Source organism: Hippichthys cyanospilos, chromosome 7 (assembly GCF_059441005.1).
Source record: "Hippichthys cyanospilos isolate Australia breed blue-spotted pipefish chromosome 7, RoL_Hcya_1.0, whole genome shotgun sequence".
Taxonomy (NCBI): Eukaryota; Metazoa; Chordata; class Actinopteri; order Syngnathiformes; family Syngnathidae; genus Hippichthys; species Hippichthys cyanospilos.
This window is the reverse complement of record NC_142375.1, coordinates 4,797,163-4,815,799: the sequence shown is the minus strand read 5'-3', so window position 1 is coordinate 4,815,799 and position 18,637 is coordinate 4,797,163. Positions and strand designations below refer to the sequence as shown.

The window sequence follows — 18,637 nt, the reverse complement described above, 5'->3', positions numbered from 1 at the left end:
AAAACCAAACTCAAGGGGCGAACAACGATAGCGAAACAGGGAATTTGCGGAACTGGCACAAGTGCTGCGGACGGCAAAAACAACGACGTTAAACATAGACATTATACTATATAACTAAACTGGCAGTTTAAAGGACAACATTTACGCAAACACGAAACAGCTGGACAGAAGGAGAGACGGGGTGGCTAGAGCTGGAACACGCTCATGACAGGTGACACAAATTACGCTAACGACAGACGCCAAGGAAAAATAACATGAACCCAAAAGTGAAAAAAGTCAACTCCACAAAAGAAAGCCACAGCAAAAGCAGTCAAGCTTTAACAAGCTTGAGCGCTATATTACAAATCACACTTTGATATAAGAGCATTAATTTATTTCAATACCACTAATTGAATGTGAAAATATTAAATAATGAAAACATATTAAAAATGAAAAAATAAATCAAATGCTCGACTCCCCAAAACGCGCGTCTTCAACTTGTTTTAATATGAAATCCATTCTTCTTTCTTTCCTCAGAAAGTCTTCAGTGACTAGCTTGTAGAGTTTCTGTGTTTCATTTCCAATAACAAATTCTTCTGTATTGACATGGACCCCAATGCTGGTAGTAGTATCGGTCCAGTTTCTGTTTTGCTCTTCTTCAGCCATTGTCCGTCTAAAAAAAAAAAAAAAGAAAAGAGAGTAGATTTGAATTTTCTGTGAAATGTCCACAGGTCTGGCTTTGATGTACGCTATGCCTCATGGTTACTCTTGGTTGAGCAACATGTTTTTTTTTTTTTTTTTCAAATAACTTCATTGAACTACTTCCAACGATAAACATGGTGGATCAATATTGCACCACCTTCCTGCAATGAGCATCCAGTCACGTCACGTTTACCATGAGGTCTCTAGATGGCGATCCTATGACTCGATTGGCTATTGCAGCAGTCTATTAAAAATATGGGTCCGTTAACATGTATCTTTACACACGGCACAGAAGGCCCGCACCTGTTGAAGCAAAGGCCTAGCCCTAGTTTCGGGCGAAGGCAGATTTCATACAGCCTGGCGACACAAGTTAGCTGAATTCTAATTGACTAAAAACTCTTAATACAAAAGTACAGCACTTGAAGGATCGTAACCAAATGGACAGGAAAAGCACGGAACATGGAGAATCATTTTATATATAAAATGTATATATTTAGTAAAAATTAAAAAAAAAAATTACTTTTATTATTGTTATTTTAATTATTATAGTTTATTATAGTTATGATAATGTCATGTTATATTAGGCCATATATATATATATATATATATATATATATATATATATATATATATATATATATATATATATATATATATATATAAACATCTTACATAAACATGGAAGAAAATTTGTATACATAATTTCTATCTGAGATTAGGTTCCACAAGGGGGGAAATGCGATGTATTTTGATATAAACTATTAGCTGTGATTTATTGAGATCTTTCTGTTTGTGTGCAGCCAATAGTCACTTTGGATGGAAGTATCTCATACACCTTTACCATTGAGGGGATTTATTCTCTCACTGTTCAAGTAGCTGCAGCTAACCTCATATTCCAAGATACCAAAATCATTGCAGTTAGAGGTGAGTCTGTAGTTTTTCTTAAAAATCACAATTCATAGTTCATTGAAAAGCTGCCATCTAAGGCACACTGATAGCCTGTACATAATTGTGAATGTCTTACCAGGAATATTGGAGTTTGACTGCAAGTACAGTATCTGTGTAAAGGGATAATTTATTCTCAATGAGCAGTACCGTTTGCATATTGACCGTAATCTGTGCTGCGGTCAAAATATTGTGCAGGGATTACAAATGATAAAAAAGCGACTACATATGAGCAATTGACAGGTAGTAGGACTTGACATTAATAGATGAACACCGCCTCGTCATTCATATGAATTAAAATCTGTTCTTCCTTGTCTCTCCTTGGCAGAATTCTTCAAATCTCTTCTTTTATCATTCTCCCCAAATCTGGATGAGTTCAACCCTGATTTATCCGACTGGAGGCAGGATGTGGGGAGAGTAATTAAGAAAGCTCTTCTCCAAGTGAGTGATTTTCATTTGCTCACTGACGCCCCCTCTTTTTCCTTCTACCTTCCCTGTCACTGTCTTTGATATGCTTTTACATATCTTTGTATCAGCTGTATGACTTCTTGCCTAGGCTTTTCTCAATTAGTTTCGATATGCCTATTATCTGTGCTGTCCAATACTTTGAAGTCATTGGCGCGGCAAGAGAAAACCCTCGGGCCACCTTGTGATTCATCATCAGACAGGTGTGAAGAAGCCTCTGCTTCACTTTTCCTCCAGGAAATTATCTCATGAGTTTAGATTCCTTAATTTTAAGTCTCACACACACTGTATAAGGTGATTTGCTAACTTCTGAGCATGAGAGCTTAGAAGGGATCTATTGATGTCTTATTGTGTGTGCTGTGTGTGTCCGAGTGCATATCTGTGGTTGCCTGCGTGGTTGTGTGCGTGCGCGTACTGAAATTGTTGGAGGTTTGAGGATAATTACCATATTTTACACAGCAATATCTGAACAAACACATAATAAAACTGCATAAACAGCGCGGGGATATGAAGGCTGATCTTGCATTAGCTCATTTTGGTGAATATTCTGCTGTAGATCATTGCTAAAATTTTCACCCCAAGTATTTAGGGCTGTACAATAAATGGAATTTTAGTCGCAATCACGATATTGGTTGCCACAATTAATTAAGCTGATCCTCGGCGATATGAACATTTAAAAAGCCGGCGACACTACACTTCAAATGGAGCACGTTGTCATCCTATCACCAGGGGGAAATGTTTCCCACATGTTTGCATGACCAAAGCCTCTGCTTATCTCACCCTAATATATTATTTACCAGTGTGAAATGCCATTGAGTTTCTCACCTGATTTGTTATATATACAGTGGTCGCTGTCAATTGAATCCCATTTTGAAAAAAAAAAAAAAAAAATGGAACAAATTCTTTTTGAAATGACCAAAAATTACATTTTGACTGCTAATTGATTAAAAAATGGCTAAAAAAACATACAGTGGGCCCCCGTGTTAAGGGATTAATCTGTTCCATGGTTGGGCTCATAAGACGAATTCAGTATGGCGGGCAATCCAAACCTTTGTTAAATAGCTAATGGGTTTAGAACCCCAGGTAAAAACATCTAAATTTTTCATACCTATTAAAAATTGCTACCAAAATAGTATAGTAAGTGTTACGTATATATAATACATGTGTATACAATCAGAAAACATAATAAATAAACATATAAAAAGGATTTATTTACCTTTGAGTGTTATGTCCATATTTCTTAGTAGGCTAGGCTAGCCTTCTTCGAATTTCTTGATTCTAACTAAGGCAGATAGATAGATCTTTGTCACTACCCTTGCACAAGTACAAGGCGACATAATTCAGTACCGTTGTGCGTTTCTCAAATATCTTAGATAAGAAAAGACAAACACAGGATACAAGGAGGGAAAAAAAAAGTCTTCTTCCATTTTTCTCGTGAGAGCTATAGCATAATCCTCACACGTCCATAAACAAAAACCTGCCAACAAATATCGAGACAAACATGTCAATGAGGAGGGCAGTGTGCGTGTGTTGACCCAAATCATGCTAACTAGCGGCCAGATCCAGGTGTAGCCAGAGCTTGTCACTGCATGTGGTCGGAAATTCAGGGTTGACAAAGGTGTTGAATTTGTGTTGGTTGATGTGGTTTCTGTATGTGTGTGGGTGTGTGCGTGCGCGTGTGTGTGTGTGTGTGTGTAAAACCAGGCCAAGCAGACTGTACCAGTAGGAAAAAGTTGCCAGCATTGTCCGTTTATCAGTTTTAAAGAGCACATAGTACGAGGGGGGTATTGAGATTCAATTGTCTAGTAAGAATCCATCTAGGGGACAGAGTCCAGATAACAGGTGTTTTGGAAGCAGGCTGACAAACAATGTGATCAGAAACAAATGTAAAGCACATTTTAAATCTCAACCATGTTTTAATACACGGGAAAACATTTTTTTTCATACATGTTCATGTATGACCAAACTAACATAATCTGACTATATTACATGAACAAATATGTTTAAAAAAAACAACCCTCTCTGTCTGTATCATACCTCAGATTTAATTTTGAATAAACAGCCTTCCCCAAGGAAACAACAGAAAGTGTGACGAACAAGGTTCCAATATTTTCCATCATCATTTTCCATTGGTAACTCTACTTACTGATTTCTATCATCTAAGTAACTCTTTATCCAGTTGTATATACCATATACAATACTCATATACCATACCTACCTTAATAATTCGATTAATATAGTGCGATCAATTGCATGAAATGTTTTTTGGAGTAAATTAAATTCATTATAGTAAATTATTTTTTTATTTTTTATTTTATTTTTTTTTTTTTTAATCAATCCTTGTAGCAATTTCTTCCACCATATCCAATACAGCCAGAGAGGTGGATATTTTTTTTTCTCAAGCCACATTGGTTTTCATTTAAGAGATTATTTTTCTCTATGAAATTATCAAATCTTTGGGTTTGTCTCCACCTTTGTGGATTTAACTAATTTTGTAGTTTTTAATTTGCGATGGGAAAAAAAACAGTTTTAAGTGACAAGTTACAGATATATGTAAATGGATGCAATACATTACATTACATTGTAATACATTGTTCTATAATATCTTTTAATAATATTATATCAATTTTGAAACAATCTGTGTTTTTATCAATATTTTGACATATTTAAGACTGTCTTTTACAGCACTGAAGAACATAGTAGAGGGATTACTCTTCACACGTTTTATTTAAATTTCTTTTATTGGCTAAAGTTTTATTTGCTAGTTTACCAACTATATTAATAAAATATTTGTTGAATCCATGTGTTATATGTTTTGTCAATATTCAGGATCGTCAGCTATTTTGTTGCCATTCTTGATTATATAATTTAATAATCACCATGTCTTCTGTGTATTATTCCTGTTCTGCTCTAATAGTGAGTAATATTTTCTCTTGCTTGTTGTTATATTTACTATTTTGTTCTTGTACCCATATAAATTAGTTCAGACTCTTTAGTTCTTGATTTTAAGGAATGTTGATATAATATGTTTTGCTTTTTACATGCATTTTCTATAGTTTTCGTCATCCAAGGTTTGCTTGAGACTTGACGCTTGATACTTGTTTTGGTTGGACAGTGTTTATCGTACAGAGAAGTTATAATTGAAAAAAAAATTTGGTAAGCAAAGTTAGCATCAGCTTTTGAGAACGCCTCCGAATTTTGCTTTTCTAGATCTTGTTTGAAAGCAGCGATGGCACTGTGTTCTTCTTTTTCTGATGTATAATTTATTGGCTTTAATTTTGTGTTGCAATTTTGGGAGATTAAAACAATCTGCAAGTGATCGTTTGTCATTTGTTAGAAGTCCACTTGCTAATCCATGGTCAATTTTATTTATAAATATATTATCTATTATTGTGGATGTATCTGTTGTTATTCTAGTAGGTTGTCACAATAACTGGAATAATGCAATTGCTACGCATTTTAATAATGACATTTATTGTTTTCGATTGTCCTTTCAATTTAACAATGTTAAAATCTCCACAATGTATTCACATAAAATTTCCATAAAGTATTCCCCCTTTTTTTTTTGTCGTTATGATGATCAAGCATATTGGGTAGAGTGTCGTTGAAAATAACCAGACAAGCTCCTGGAGTTCTATATACACAGCTGATGATTACATTTGGTACAATCTTATTACATGTCAGTGACTTATCCACATAGAGTACAACTCCTCCTCCATCATTATAAACTGTTTTTATTTGCTTTCATTTGCACTTCTCTTATCATTATATAGTCACAATTCTGATATTGCTATTATTTGAAACATATTCATCTTACTTAAGTAGTCTTTAATACTAAGTATACTTTTGTAGAGATTTATGCTGTTAAAATGTATGAGTGCTTTATCCATGTGAATTTTATCATTAAATTGATCATTTGTGTCATATTCACAGCCATAATTAAGTACATTTTATGTTAGTAACAGTCCGGATCGAAATTAATTTTGGGATCAAATGTTTTTCCAAACTTTGTGAAACTTTATCTGACACATTATGAGTTCTTGTTCATAGTTTTTAATAATGATCAAGAGGGTAAAAGCAATGACATAAATGGCATTTAAGTTATTTAATGTTTCTTTTTTATCTCGTCCGTATTTATTAGATGTGTACATTTTCCATTATTGCGCTCACAAATACATTGTTGCCATTCTATGTTAAGTTCAAACATATTACGTTTGCATTTGTCAAACATCTGTATAAAAGTATTTCAGCATTTCATCAGAGAACATGTGTCCCTTTCCTAAAAAAATGATTTGCAGTCTGCATCAGTTATTCTTGATTTTCTTCAGGTGACTGAGTTCCCAGAAGAACAGCTTTGGGTTGCCGTATTCCCTGGAATTCCGACTGCTGCTGAACTTTTCCTGTTACCACACAAAAACCAGTCACTTGACAAGAAAAAGAGTGAGGAAGATCTAGAACGAGTATGAGTGACAACTTTATTTTGTATTTAATTGACAAAACCAGATCAAACCTGATTGTTGATGAAAAAAAATGTATAAAACCCTTCTACATTTTCTTTACAGATTTCAAATGTAATTGTAAATGCACTGAACCAGAATCTGGTGGAGTTTGAACTCAAGCCTGGCGTGAGGGTGATTGTATATAACACACAGCTGACATTGGGTAAGAGATTTTCTTCAGCAATATGAAAAATGCATTGATGAAGATATCACTGTTGAAAACTCACAGGGCAGAAAAGTCTCTTCAAAGTTTATGTGTGGTGTTTTCTAGTGATTGTTTTTTTTAAAGTGAATTGTTCATTCATGAGACTTTCACTAAAAAGTGCCCTTTTTAAATATATTTTACAACATTAGTTTTGTACTCTTAAAAGCTGGGATTAGTGATACATTTATATTTATTTTTTTAAATGCATTTTTAGCAAGGAAACACAGTCTATTCACTGTCTCTGGCTTGAGGCATGTCCTGCAGCATGTAACAATTTCGCCCCAGTCTTTTCCATCGTAAATAAGTCTGGGTGTGACGTGCAATGCACCCGCTTCCGTAAATTGCTCTCCATCGTGCCCCTTCGTCATACGTGATTCCAAATGTGAATGTCTCCTCTTCTGTGAGCTTCTTTTTAGTAAGATAAAACAGTCTTGTTCTCCTTGCACCGGCATTAAAACAAAATATGAAATTCTGACTTAACAAGCTCAAACTGTCCAAGAAACATACAATACAATTGACTGAACGGGGGAAGAAATCAAGTTTTCAACCATGCCCCAAACAAAGGGCATGGCTCATGCCTGGGAAAAAAAAAATCCCCATACATGCCCCAACAAAAACACTAAAACATATCTCGCACAACATGTGACTGTGAAGGGGCGGCGGGGAAGGGGGACCTTGACGCGGCCAAGTCCGGCGCTTCCTCAAGCGGCAGTCACGTCTCGTGGGTTTAATTCCACAACAACAGAGGTGTTGAGTTAAGACGGCCGATGTGGTGTCTGTGTATGTGTTTGTGTGAGATAGATTTGTGTAAGCTGATACATAAGCAAACTGTCCCAGTTGGAAAAGGTGCAGTCTGTTTATCAGTCTCAGGGCACTTGGTAGTCGGAGAGCGGGTAGCCTTGTAGTCTCTGGAAAAATTCTATCCAGGAGAGAGTGTCCTGATAACAGTTTTTTTTATGGGGCATCCCCCACTCAACAATAACATGTTTATCTCGTCAAAGTACTATGAACAACTTAAATTCTCTGTGTGTGTCAGTTCAAGCAATTTGCCATTTCACTGTTTAATGATTTTTTTCACAAACAGGCCTGTTAAGTTTAAAGATGCATATAAACATGTTCTGAATGTTTTTCCACCTAGCGGAACTTATTGGCTTTAATTATAGATAACGCCGATTGCCTCAATGTTAGGTTTTACACAAAAATTACACCTAACTATGGTCATTTAGGACTGTCCATCAGTGCCGCTTTGTTTTATAGAAGGGGAGTGCCTGAAATTCTTTCCAGATCATCTTCCTGTCAATGCTCTTGTCCTAGTCCAGATGGTCAACTTTGGTTGAGCAGGAAACATACTTCCTTGCTTTGCCCCCGGAAAGTCGTATAAAAGTGAGGACTATCATGTCCATGTTTCAGCAACTAATGACAGAAATGGCAGGCAACCACTCTATTCTTCTCAGTTCTCAGTCTTGGCATCTAACTATCTATCTGGTTGCTTGAATCTTCCACTTTTTTGCTACAGGAAGAGTGAATTTTTGGGACAGTTGATTGTGTTGAACAATGGCACTTATTTATTAGGCCTGTATGAAAAAAAATGTTTTGAAATAAATAGTGATTTAAAGCAGTGGTCCCCAACCCCTGGTCTGTGGACCGGTACCAGTCCGTGGATCAACTGGTACCGGGCCACGTGGGCTGCACCTGAAATATTGTTTTGGAGAGGATTTAGTTTAATGGTACACGCGCATCGAACGTGAACGAGACGAAAAAGCGGAGAGTTTTGTATTGTAGACAATGGAGTTCGCTTGACTGGGCACGAATGCACGTCGCGAATGGAGCGATGCGAAATTTCGCCTTTCGTGTGAAGTTTTTTTTTTTTCTTTTTACTTTTTCCGCGTTTCGCGTCGCGACAGCCAATCAACTTCGGGAACATTTAACGGCTCACGCAGGGGGCAGGAATGAATCATGGCGGCCGCTTTGCGGTCACCAGGAGCGATCCAACACGGCCAGCTAAGTTTTCATTACAATACGGAGCCAAGCAAGAGCATTCACCTGGCTTGTAGAAAGGCGGAAGTGAGAACTTGAGACAACTGGTATGTGCAGCGTTTGCTTCACTTAACAGCTGTTGAACCGTAGTTACTGTGCTAAGCTAACGATAGCGCAGCATTGTCAGCACAATATTTAGCACGGTCTCGGCCACTGCGAGATTGTGACATTGAAAACTTTTAGCACCACCTCTGGCCGCTGTTGATATTACATACATTACATACCCCCCCCCCCGTTCCACAATATAAATGTAAGGCGTTGACCGGTCCCTGGTGATCAAAAGGTTGGGGACCACTGATTTAAAGTGTTATTTATATTGGGTTTCAACAAATCTTGGGATGCCCCAAAATTGGGAGGAGACTGATTGATCATCTCAGTCAATGTCACTTAAGAAAGAAGGCAAGCATTGTAATGTCTTCTTGCTAGTTTAGCAATCAGCACCAAAGTGACCCTTTTCCACTTGTACCTTAGACATGTTTGAAATTAATTGGCACAATAGTTTGGAATGCATTGTCAATACATGTGAGCAATGATGAAGAAAAAACCATGATCGGATAACAGAACGATAAACCTTGTAAAGATCAATTTTACAGGTTGAAATGAGCAAGAATAGGAACATTTTTTATGAATTGCTGGCTTAATTGGTCATGGTTTTCAGACATGTAGAGTAAAGTCTTTCCTACAGACAGCTGTTGAGATTGCAGCAGTGCAGTCAGCGTGATGACAGCAGTCACCATCATCACTGGAATGCTGCCCGTCTGGCCACTCACAGTCAGAAGGTTTCAAATCAGCAGAGTTTCATTGAACATTTTCCCTGCCGGTGTTCATGGAAGAGCCCACAGTGAAGAGCCCTTCCTGTTTCTTTACAGACCTCCAATTTCCTAATTTTGTTTTATATCTATTACAAAAACCCTCTCCATGCAGGTGCTGCTTATTTTAAACAATTAAATGAGAATCCCTATTCCACATGAATATTTTATGAGCCGATTTTTACTCAGAAGTAAAAACAAAACAAAAAAGAACCAAACTTAATTTGAGCCGGTCTCTTCGTTTATGCTTGATGCATCCGCAAACTCCACACGACTCATTGCATCAAAATGACGTCATTTCAGTAATCAAGCCCCTCCATGCGGGCCAGATTTTCCACAATGTGTACCTTCCAGATCTTCTTTCAGCTTGGAAAACATGTCTGATAAACGATTCCTCATGGAAGCTTGCCAGTACAAACACCTTTATTATTCAGCTGAAAAGGACTACCATGACCTAAATACCATAAACAACTAGGGAGAGATGAGGAGTTTGTTGGGAAAAAAAAAAAAAAGCTTCAAAGAATTTTTAGATTGTTATAATCGACTAGGGTTCTCTACCCCTGTTATAGAGAAGTGTTGGTTGTATCCTGTAGACCATGAGTGTCAAACTCTTTTAAGCTCGCGGGCCACGTGAAGGAAAATCTATTTCCAAGTGGGTTGGACCAATAAAATCATGGTATACATTGATTTAACTTTAAAACAAAAACTTCAACATTATTCTTCATTTTTAATACCGCCCAAAATAAAGCAAGTACAACATCCCTATCAATCATAAAATATTAACATTACTTTTAATCAAAAAACTTTTCAAGTTCTTCATTTATGAAAAAATTTATCTCATTTTGGTACTTCACAAAATGATCTCATGGTCTGGTTTAAACCCGTTTGCGGGCCAGGACGTGGGCCGTATGTTTGACACCCCTGATTCAGTTGCTATATGGGTCATCTAATACAAGCTCAATGCTGCGTTCTGTAAATTATCATTTATGTCAGGTATGTCAAACTCATTTTGGCTCTGGGGCCGTATCCAGACCTTCTTTTCTCAGGTGGACCCGGTCAGCAAAAGAACGTCAACCCCAAATACTTAGCTTTGTTTTTCAGTACTAGGTTTTATCATTCAGCCTACCCTACACATTATAATCACAAACGACAAGGGATCTGTTCTAAGCACAACCCATTTATTCACAAACAATGGAATTGAAAAAAAAAAAGATTTTCATGTTTGGCGGTGAATGTGTTAACAACTGGTTTATTTTAACAGTTGACTGAATGCAATTTTACACCTGAACCAACTCACCGCACTAAACAAACTCAAGTGGGCGCTCTGACATGTTTTGCCTTAATTGTCATCCTGCTTTGAAGTAAAAAAAAGAAACACAAAATAAATCTTATAAGAGTGCATGGGCAATAAGATTAGGTTACATCAGATCAAACTACTATGCACAGTATTAATCGTCTTTAATATGAAACCAGATTAATCTTATTTTGATTATCTGTATTTCTGAGTGCAAATTAATTTTGTGTCATCACACTTTTCGCTCTCTATATTTCTCTCTCTGTAGCTCTGTCACCCTATTTGCAGCAGTGTTCCTCATTAGACGGATACTGGCAAAGGCTGGTCGCTTATCGGGTCACACCATTTCTGCGGTCTTCATTCAGCATGCATGTTTTTACGAACAGAAAATGGCTTGAATGCCTGCACCAGCTCGTTGGCAATAAAGTAGCTGGCTCTCACAGCCCCATCACTGATATCGCGGCTACGAGTGAAAGTAGACTGCTGCTTCTTTAGACCATCTGCCAATTTGTTTATCTTGCTTGTCTTGCGATAGTTTTGCTTTCAAGTGGTCATACTTATCTTTATGATAAGTGTCATAGAGGCACCGAATATTAAACTCTTTGAACTCTGCAACTTGCTGATTACATACCAAGCCCACTGGTTTTGTATTCACCTCTGTGAATAGATAATTCTCACTCCATTTTTCCAGGAAAACTCTGCACTCTGTGTCCACTCTTTTTTTTGACAGTGCCATTTTGGGAAAGGTGCGTTGACCGATAACATGTTTAGCAGCGGTGAATGGGGAAGCAATATCACCGGTATTACCTGAACCCGTCACGTTGTGTAGGTTTATTTCTAACACTTCTATCTTATTAACTATCTTGCGACAATGCTGCCTGCTGAACGTGTGCTTTTTTTTTTTACACATTTACTCCTATCTAGGGAGCATTTGTTTTGTTTTTCTTTAAAAAAATCATAACTTTTGATAGAAAATAACTAGAGACTCGCTTTTTTGTTTTAACTCAGAAATTTATGCCGGGCTGGATAAAACCATCCAATGGGCCCGGTCAGGCCTGCGGGCCGTATGTTTCACATGCCTGCTGTAGATGCTATTTACTGCCACCTGAATTATGAAAGAATACCTGCTGACTGCAGGGGCAAGCTGCACCGAGTATAAAGAGCTGCAAAACGTGTGCCAGCTAGATTCCGCGCCTCTCATTTCCGCGCAGAGCCGTCACGCGTCAAGCAGAAACCAAGCTTAAGAGAGATAGAGGCAGTCTATTCTATTCCTATGTGGAGCCCGTGTTGGGCTATTATATGCAATGGCAGGCGGGTGACCCATGGTTACGTTGCCCTTGTCGACCATCCACAGCATTACCTGCTTCCAGTGATTTGTTCAGCACTGATTGTTCGCTTACCATGGGTAACTAACCTGCAACACGTGGGCATCTAGAGGAACACTTCCATTCATCCATCCATCCATTATCTTCCGCCTTTCTGGGGTGGGCTCACAGGGGCAGCAGCTTCAGCAGGGAAGCCCAGATTTCCCTCTCCCTAGCCACTTGGTCCAGATCCTTGGTTGAGCTCCTCCAGGATGATCCTCAGGCCAACCAAGAGACATAGTCCCTCCAACGTGTCGTGAGTCGTCTCCGGGGCCTCCTCCCAGTGGGACATGCACACATCAGCAGGGACATGTCCAGGAGGCATCCTAACCAGGTGCCCGAACCACCCCAACTGGCTCCTTTCAACGTTGAGGAGCAGCAGCTCTACACTGAGTCACTCCCAGATGCCCGAGCATCTTACCCTGTCTCGAAGGGAGAGCCCAGACGCTCTGTAGAGGAAACTCATTTCGACCGCTTGTATCCAAGATCTCGTTCTTTCGGTCACGGTGCACAGTTCGTGACCATAGGTGAGGGCAGGAATCTAAATCAAAGGTAAATAGAGAGCTCCTCCTTTTGGTTCAGATCGCTCTTCACCGCGACAGACCAGTACAGCGCCTGCATCACAGCTGACACTGCACCAATCTGCCTGTCGATCTCCCGTTCCATCCTACCCTCACGCATGAACCCCAAGATATTTAACCTCCTCCACTTGGGGCAGGACCTCTCCCCGACCCAAAGAGGGCATTCCACCCTTTTCCGTCTGAAGACCTCCATTACACTTCGGAGAAACACTTGCCCACTTGTTTTGAAAGGCGCAATCTAGGCACTGCGCCGCAGGCCAGGGTTCAGGAGCAACATTGGTGGAGATCAGAGCAAACAATAAATAAAGGACAAGAGGACAAAGCAAAGTCACAGACACTGTGCTTGAACAGCATACATATTTATTTAATGAATCTGTCTTTTACTTATCCCTTTCAATACATGTGGCGTCAGCCCAGTCTATGCCTGGAGGCGGGGTGACAGCCGGCACCCACCCCACAGACTGAGAGCCGGCTCTGCAGCTGCTGGACGCTCAGCCCTGTGGGCTTTGTATTTTGTCCCTCAGACTGTGGCCAGACATTTTTTTACAACACCAGAGCATGACTAAATGGTTTTTAAACAATTTTGTCACAAAATACATTAAAAAAATGTTACATTGTAACACCAAGAACTCGACAGTTGGACCACCACAGACCAGACACAGACAAGTGCAAAACTCAATATAAGGGTTTCATTAAACAAAGGGAGCACGCCACGCGTGAAAGGGAATAACATAAACTGGGCAACTCAAAAAATCTCGAAATGAACACGCCTGTTTAAGTCCAAATAAAAGTGACATAAAAACACCTATGTAGTAGCTCGCTTGACGCCGGTAGTCTGACTAGGGGGGAAGGCAGCCACCTGGAGGAAGCCGTAGAAACGGAAAGTAGATACGAAAAAACGATACGAGGAAAAATGCACTTACAAAGTAGCAACAGAAATACTCACACCACCAGATGCAATAGCATACGAGGGAACGAGAACTAGACAGATTAACAGTATACTCCAACGGCTTCCCCCAGCTCCAGTCGCGTTTAAATAACCCGGTGATTGCTGATGGTAGTCAGGTGCGCGGCTGGTGGCTCTGCCCTCTCGTCAGGGACACACCTGCTCTAGAAGAGAGAGAGTGAGGTGGAGAAGCAAGAACGTAACTCAAAAAAGGAGACGCTTAGTGAGCAGATACCTCGGCCCAGGCATAGAAGTGGCTTGGGACTTCTGCTTTCTCAGGTAGCACAGCCTTTTGGTGCAGAGAGTGGACTTCTTGTCCTTTTTTGGGGGGGCAGCCACCAGGGAGCCCGTTCTTGTTTGTGGCATCGCTATCAACTGTTCCACACCATGTCCTCGGCTATTTTTTGATTTGCCAAGCCTGGAGCAGGAAGCCAAACAACTCCTTCCTAAACACAACATGGGCCTTGTCAGGAAAGAATGTTTTTCTGTAATCCATATAGAAATAAAATGCTATTCACCACCATGGATAGTTTACTTTTTTTTTTTTTGGTTTCAAAATTGCTTTGCGGCTTTTGAATGGCAGTCACATTGTGTTAATGAATGAGTAATTTTGATCCAGTAATTATTGATTGTTCATAGATGGTTGACCAGAATTATTGACACGCAATGAGCAATATCTGAGATATTTTATTCAATTATCAGGGGTTACCAATTCCTACTATTTGGAGCTTCTACCAGCGGAATCGTTGTTGATTTCTTTTAACATCAATAGAAGGTCTCAGATGGATTTTTTTGTGGATGTCAATGATCTTCTCATTATTGACTGGTCAGCATCTCTGTTTTATGAAACAACTTTGTTTGATCATTTCTTTGCATAGTTGAGGTTGTTTCCAAGAACTGAGTTATTTGATTACTTTGGCTCAAAGAGGGTTATTTGATGCCAAATTAATGATGAATTTGAAAAAAAGAAAATTAAAATAAAATCAATGATTATCATGGAAGAGACTGTTGCAATAGACCAATGAGACTGAATTAAAAACACTAGGGGCTCCGATTTGGTAGACTGGCACAAGTGTACCCGGTGTAAAAACCAGTATTTTCGTGCAGGCACGAATTGTATAAGTTATATTGTGACTGCTTATTTAAGATATATTTTGTTGTATACTGGATACTAACTGTTTTAGATTTTTTTTTTTTGATAATGTCTTTATTATCCATCCATCTGTTATCTGTAGCCACTTATCCTCACTCGGGTTGCAATCTTCCGGGCAATCGCTGGAGGACATCCTTGACTGGTTGCCAGCCGATTGCAGGACAAACAGTGAGGAACGACCATTCACGCACAAATCACACCTAAGGACAATTTAGAGCAAGGATGTCCTTTGTGTTGATCGTAGTTGATCGGGGGCCCGCTTAGTTTTCGTTAGTTGACATTTTGTGAGTTAGAGTTCGGGCAGCTGGTTATATAGCATGCCTTCCTAACGCCTCCCTGGTGAGATATGTTTTGGGTTTCGGGAGGAGGCCTGGGTGTCGACCCAAGACACGCTGGAGAGACTATGTCTCTTGGCTGGTCTGGCAACGTCTGGGGAACTGCCCAGAGAAGCTGGACGAAGTGGCCTGGGAGGGGGAAGTCTTCCCTGATGAGACTGCCGCCCTAGTGACCCAACCCCAGATGAAATGGAGCATAACGGATGAAATGCATGGATGGATGGAGATGTCAAACTTCCTCAGATTTTATTATGTTCAAGTCATAGATTATGTACTATTTTAAAAATCCCAAGCACAATGTAACCACAAAAAGTTTAAATATGACTTTCATTTTGTATGTTCCCATCAAATTGCTTTGTAGGTAGATGGGCGAGTTTTGCTTTGAAAGATAGGTGAGTGAGTTAAAAATTCAATCAATTGAGTTACAGCATTCAAGATAAGGTATTGAAACATTTTTCACGATGGCCATTTCCTGTTATCTTTGGTCCGAAATGTGTTTGCAGTGCCATCACACTTTGCAATCAAATAACAGTTTGAATGTGGTTTTGCAATACCATTGCAAATAATGATTGTTATTCTATTTAGCCGTTTACCTTAAATATTCACAGAACCAGAGAGATACAATGTTTCAGTGATCAAAGTACATTTTCCCCAAGGAGTATTTTTGTTGAGCATCAGTATTTACAAGTTCATTTGATTCAGGAATTTAGGAGGTAGGAGCTTACAGGGCCATCTAGTTTTACAACAAATGGCAGTAGATGATTGAGATGAACAAGTTTCGGATTTCTGTATCTATTACTCATCATTTAGTTATACTATTTATAAGCGTGTACTTCAAAATGGTGTGTGAACAAAAGGATTATACTCTACAGACGCAAATGTAAGAATGAATAACTGACTCCGTGTTCCTACAGCACCCTTGGTGGACTCCAACCCTCGACATCGGAGCTCTGCTATGCTGATGCTTTTGTCAGTGGTTTTCCTTGGCCTTGCCGTGTTTCTCATCTACAAATTCAAGAGGTAAAAACATAATACCCCGATAAGAGAATTACAAATCAACCTATAATGTGTGCGTTATCATATCATCCATTGCTACGTAATGATCTGATTGGGGCAGGAAGTAGCCCTATCAATTACGGTCATTTCTGGAAACCAAATTTTTGCATACCTCTCTAGTCCGCACGCTGGATTATTCTAGGTGCACGCTGGATTATTCTAGGTTGTGAAAGAAATTAGTTGAATAGCATTAGTAATAGAATGTCGTTTTTACTCCCATTTTTCATAAGCACCTTGTACCAACTACAAGAAATTGATACTTCGCTAAAATCATACTTTTCTCTTTCTCATTTTGAATTTTTGTTTCTTAGAAAAATACCTTGGATAAACATATATGCAGAGGTGAACCAGGAGAAGGAGCAAGAGATGATTAGCTCAGTGGGCCAAGGTGACAACACTCCAAAAGTAACACTGAATGAATTCTCCTCATCCAAAGAACTCATGGAGAAAGAACTGGATGCAAGAGTCAAAAGTAAGTTATCACTGCCAAAATGGTCATTGATTCAATTAGGCTTTACTTCCATAACCATCATATACTCCAATTGGTTAAGATGTGTCAAATCAAATGACGTTGACTATAGACAGGATATTAAAAGGAAACCATACCGCTGAAGCCTGGTTCACACAGCAAGATTTTAAAATTGTCGCTAGACTTACAAACGTTAAGAGACCTCACATATGGTGAGGAAAAAATCATGGTTATAACCGTTATAAGCGTACATTGCAGCTTGGCAAAAAAAACATTCAAGACCGTTTTTATTCAAACAAATCAAAAGGTAGGTTGTCAAAGATTGTCAAATGCAAGACAGTGCAAGCATAAACTTTCTGACTGTTTTATTCTGGATTCTTCCTCATGCTTCCTTGCCGCCTTGTCACCCTGCAATCTGATTCGCTGCACGTCACAGTCGACTGGTTCAATGTTCGTTTGTCCTCGGGGCACACCATACACAGACCCAGAAAAATCCTCCACATTGAATATTCCTAAATTGAGAATGGAGCAGCACAACAATCCTTCCAAGTGGTCAAAGGACACCACACTTAGCAGGAATATCTGTTAAGATCATCTTTATATCTTTATTTATATATATATATATATATATATATATATATATATATATATATATATATATATATAGTGATCCTCATTTACGCGGTTAATGGGGACCGGAAGCCCCCGTGGCCATCGACCCATGAGGGCTTAACTCTCGCTATTAGGTGGACTACTGCCCCCATGATTCAACTCCGGATAAAGCAGCAGCTAATGGATAGTTGAATATGTTTTTCTTTTTCCATCTGAATTTGGCACAAATTGCGAAACGTTCACTTATTACACGTGCATTTTAGATAACCACCATGAACGCGTGGAACTGTCTGTGGAATTAACACTTTTGACTGGGCTATGTAATTTGAACCTACTGCAAAGTCATTCAAACATATTGATAATTACATAAATAAACTTGCAAGTCCATACCTAGTAGAATTAAATGAAAATTGCATTTTTTTAGTATCTAGCTTTTGTTTTGCCAATACTTTTGGACAACTTTACCCAAAACGTCAACACCACTTAACCAATACTTGCAAAGTATCATTTTATTCAATTGTTGTGTACCATGGTTTGCCAGTGTTTATCACAAATACAGTGGGCCCCCGGTTTACGAGATCAAACCGTTCCACGGTTGGGATCGTAACGCAATTGGTAAGGTAATCCAAATTTATGTTAATAAACTGATGCATGTAAAATCCCAGGTAAAAACATCAAAATTGCATATACATATTAAAAATTGGTATCAAAATAGTATACTAAGATCTACGTATACATAATATGCTTGTATACAATTAAATGACATCATTAATGAAAAGAATATAAATTATTTATTTACCTTTCAATGATGTGACGACCTTGTTATGTCCATCTTCCCTGGTGAAGGTAGCCTAGCCTAGCCTTCCTCATATTTCTTGATTATCTCCAGCTTCATTTCCGTATAAATCATTTTCCTACTTCTCTTTAACATCACTAGCAATCTTGGGACCCATGGCTAACCAAATTCAAGTTTGAATTAAGCACTCAATGCACAATAAATACGATATTGAAAGCACTCTCAAACAAGAACAAGCCTTTAGGCAGCCATCTTTGTAACCTTGTGCAGGGACGTTCTAAACTGCGGGTCCACTGTATAGGTCACGTGAATGTTTTTATATTCATTTTAAAAAATGAATTTGTGCACCACATGACTACATACAGTATTTGTACTAATTATCATTTCTTG

At 38.7% G+C, this 18,637-nt stretch overlaps 1 protein-coding gene across 1 annotated transcript in view; it reads left to right on the top strand.

The window, feature by feature from the left end:
- sorcs3a (sortilin related VPS10 domain containing receptor 3a) overlaps positions 1 to 18,637 on the top strand; it is a 182,053-nt gene that overhangs the window by 161,524 nt on the left and 1,892 nt on the right. The window contains exons 21-26 of the mRNA XM_088419860.1: positions 1,482 to 1,605; positions 1,955 to 2,067; positions 6,420 to 6,551; positions 6,654 to 6,753; positions 16,229 to 16,334; positions 16,682 to 16,842. Coding sequence (XP_088275986.1) covers positions 1,482 to 1,605; positions 1,955 to 2,067; positions 6,420 to 6,551; positions 6,654 to 6,753; positions 16,229 to 16,334; positions 16,682 to 16,842 — 736 coding nt within the window. The remainder of the gene's footprint in view (positions 1 to 1,481; positions 1,606 to 1,954; positions 2,068 to 6,419; positions 6,552 to 6,653; positions 6,754 to 16,228; positions 16,335 to 16,681; positions 16,843 to 18,637) is intronic.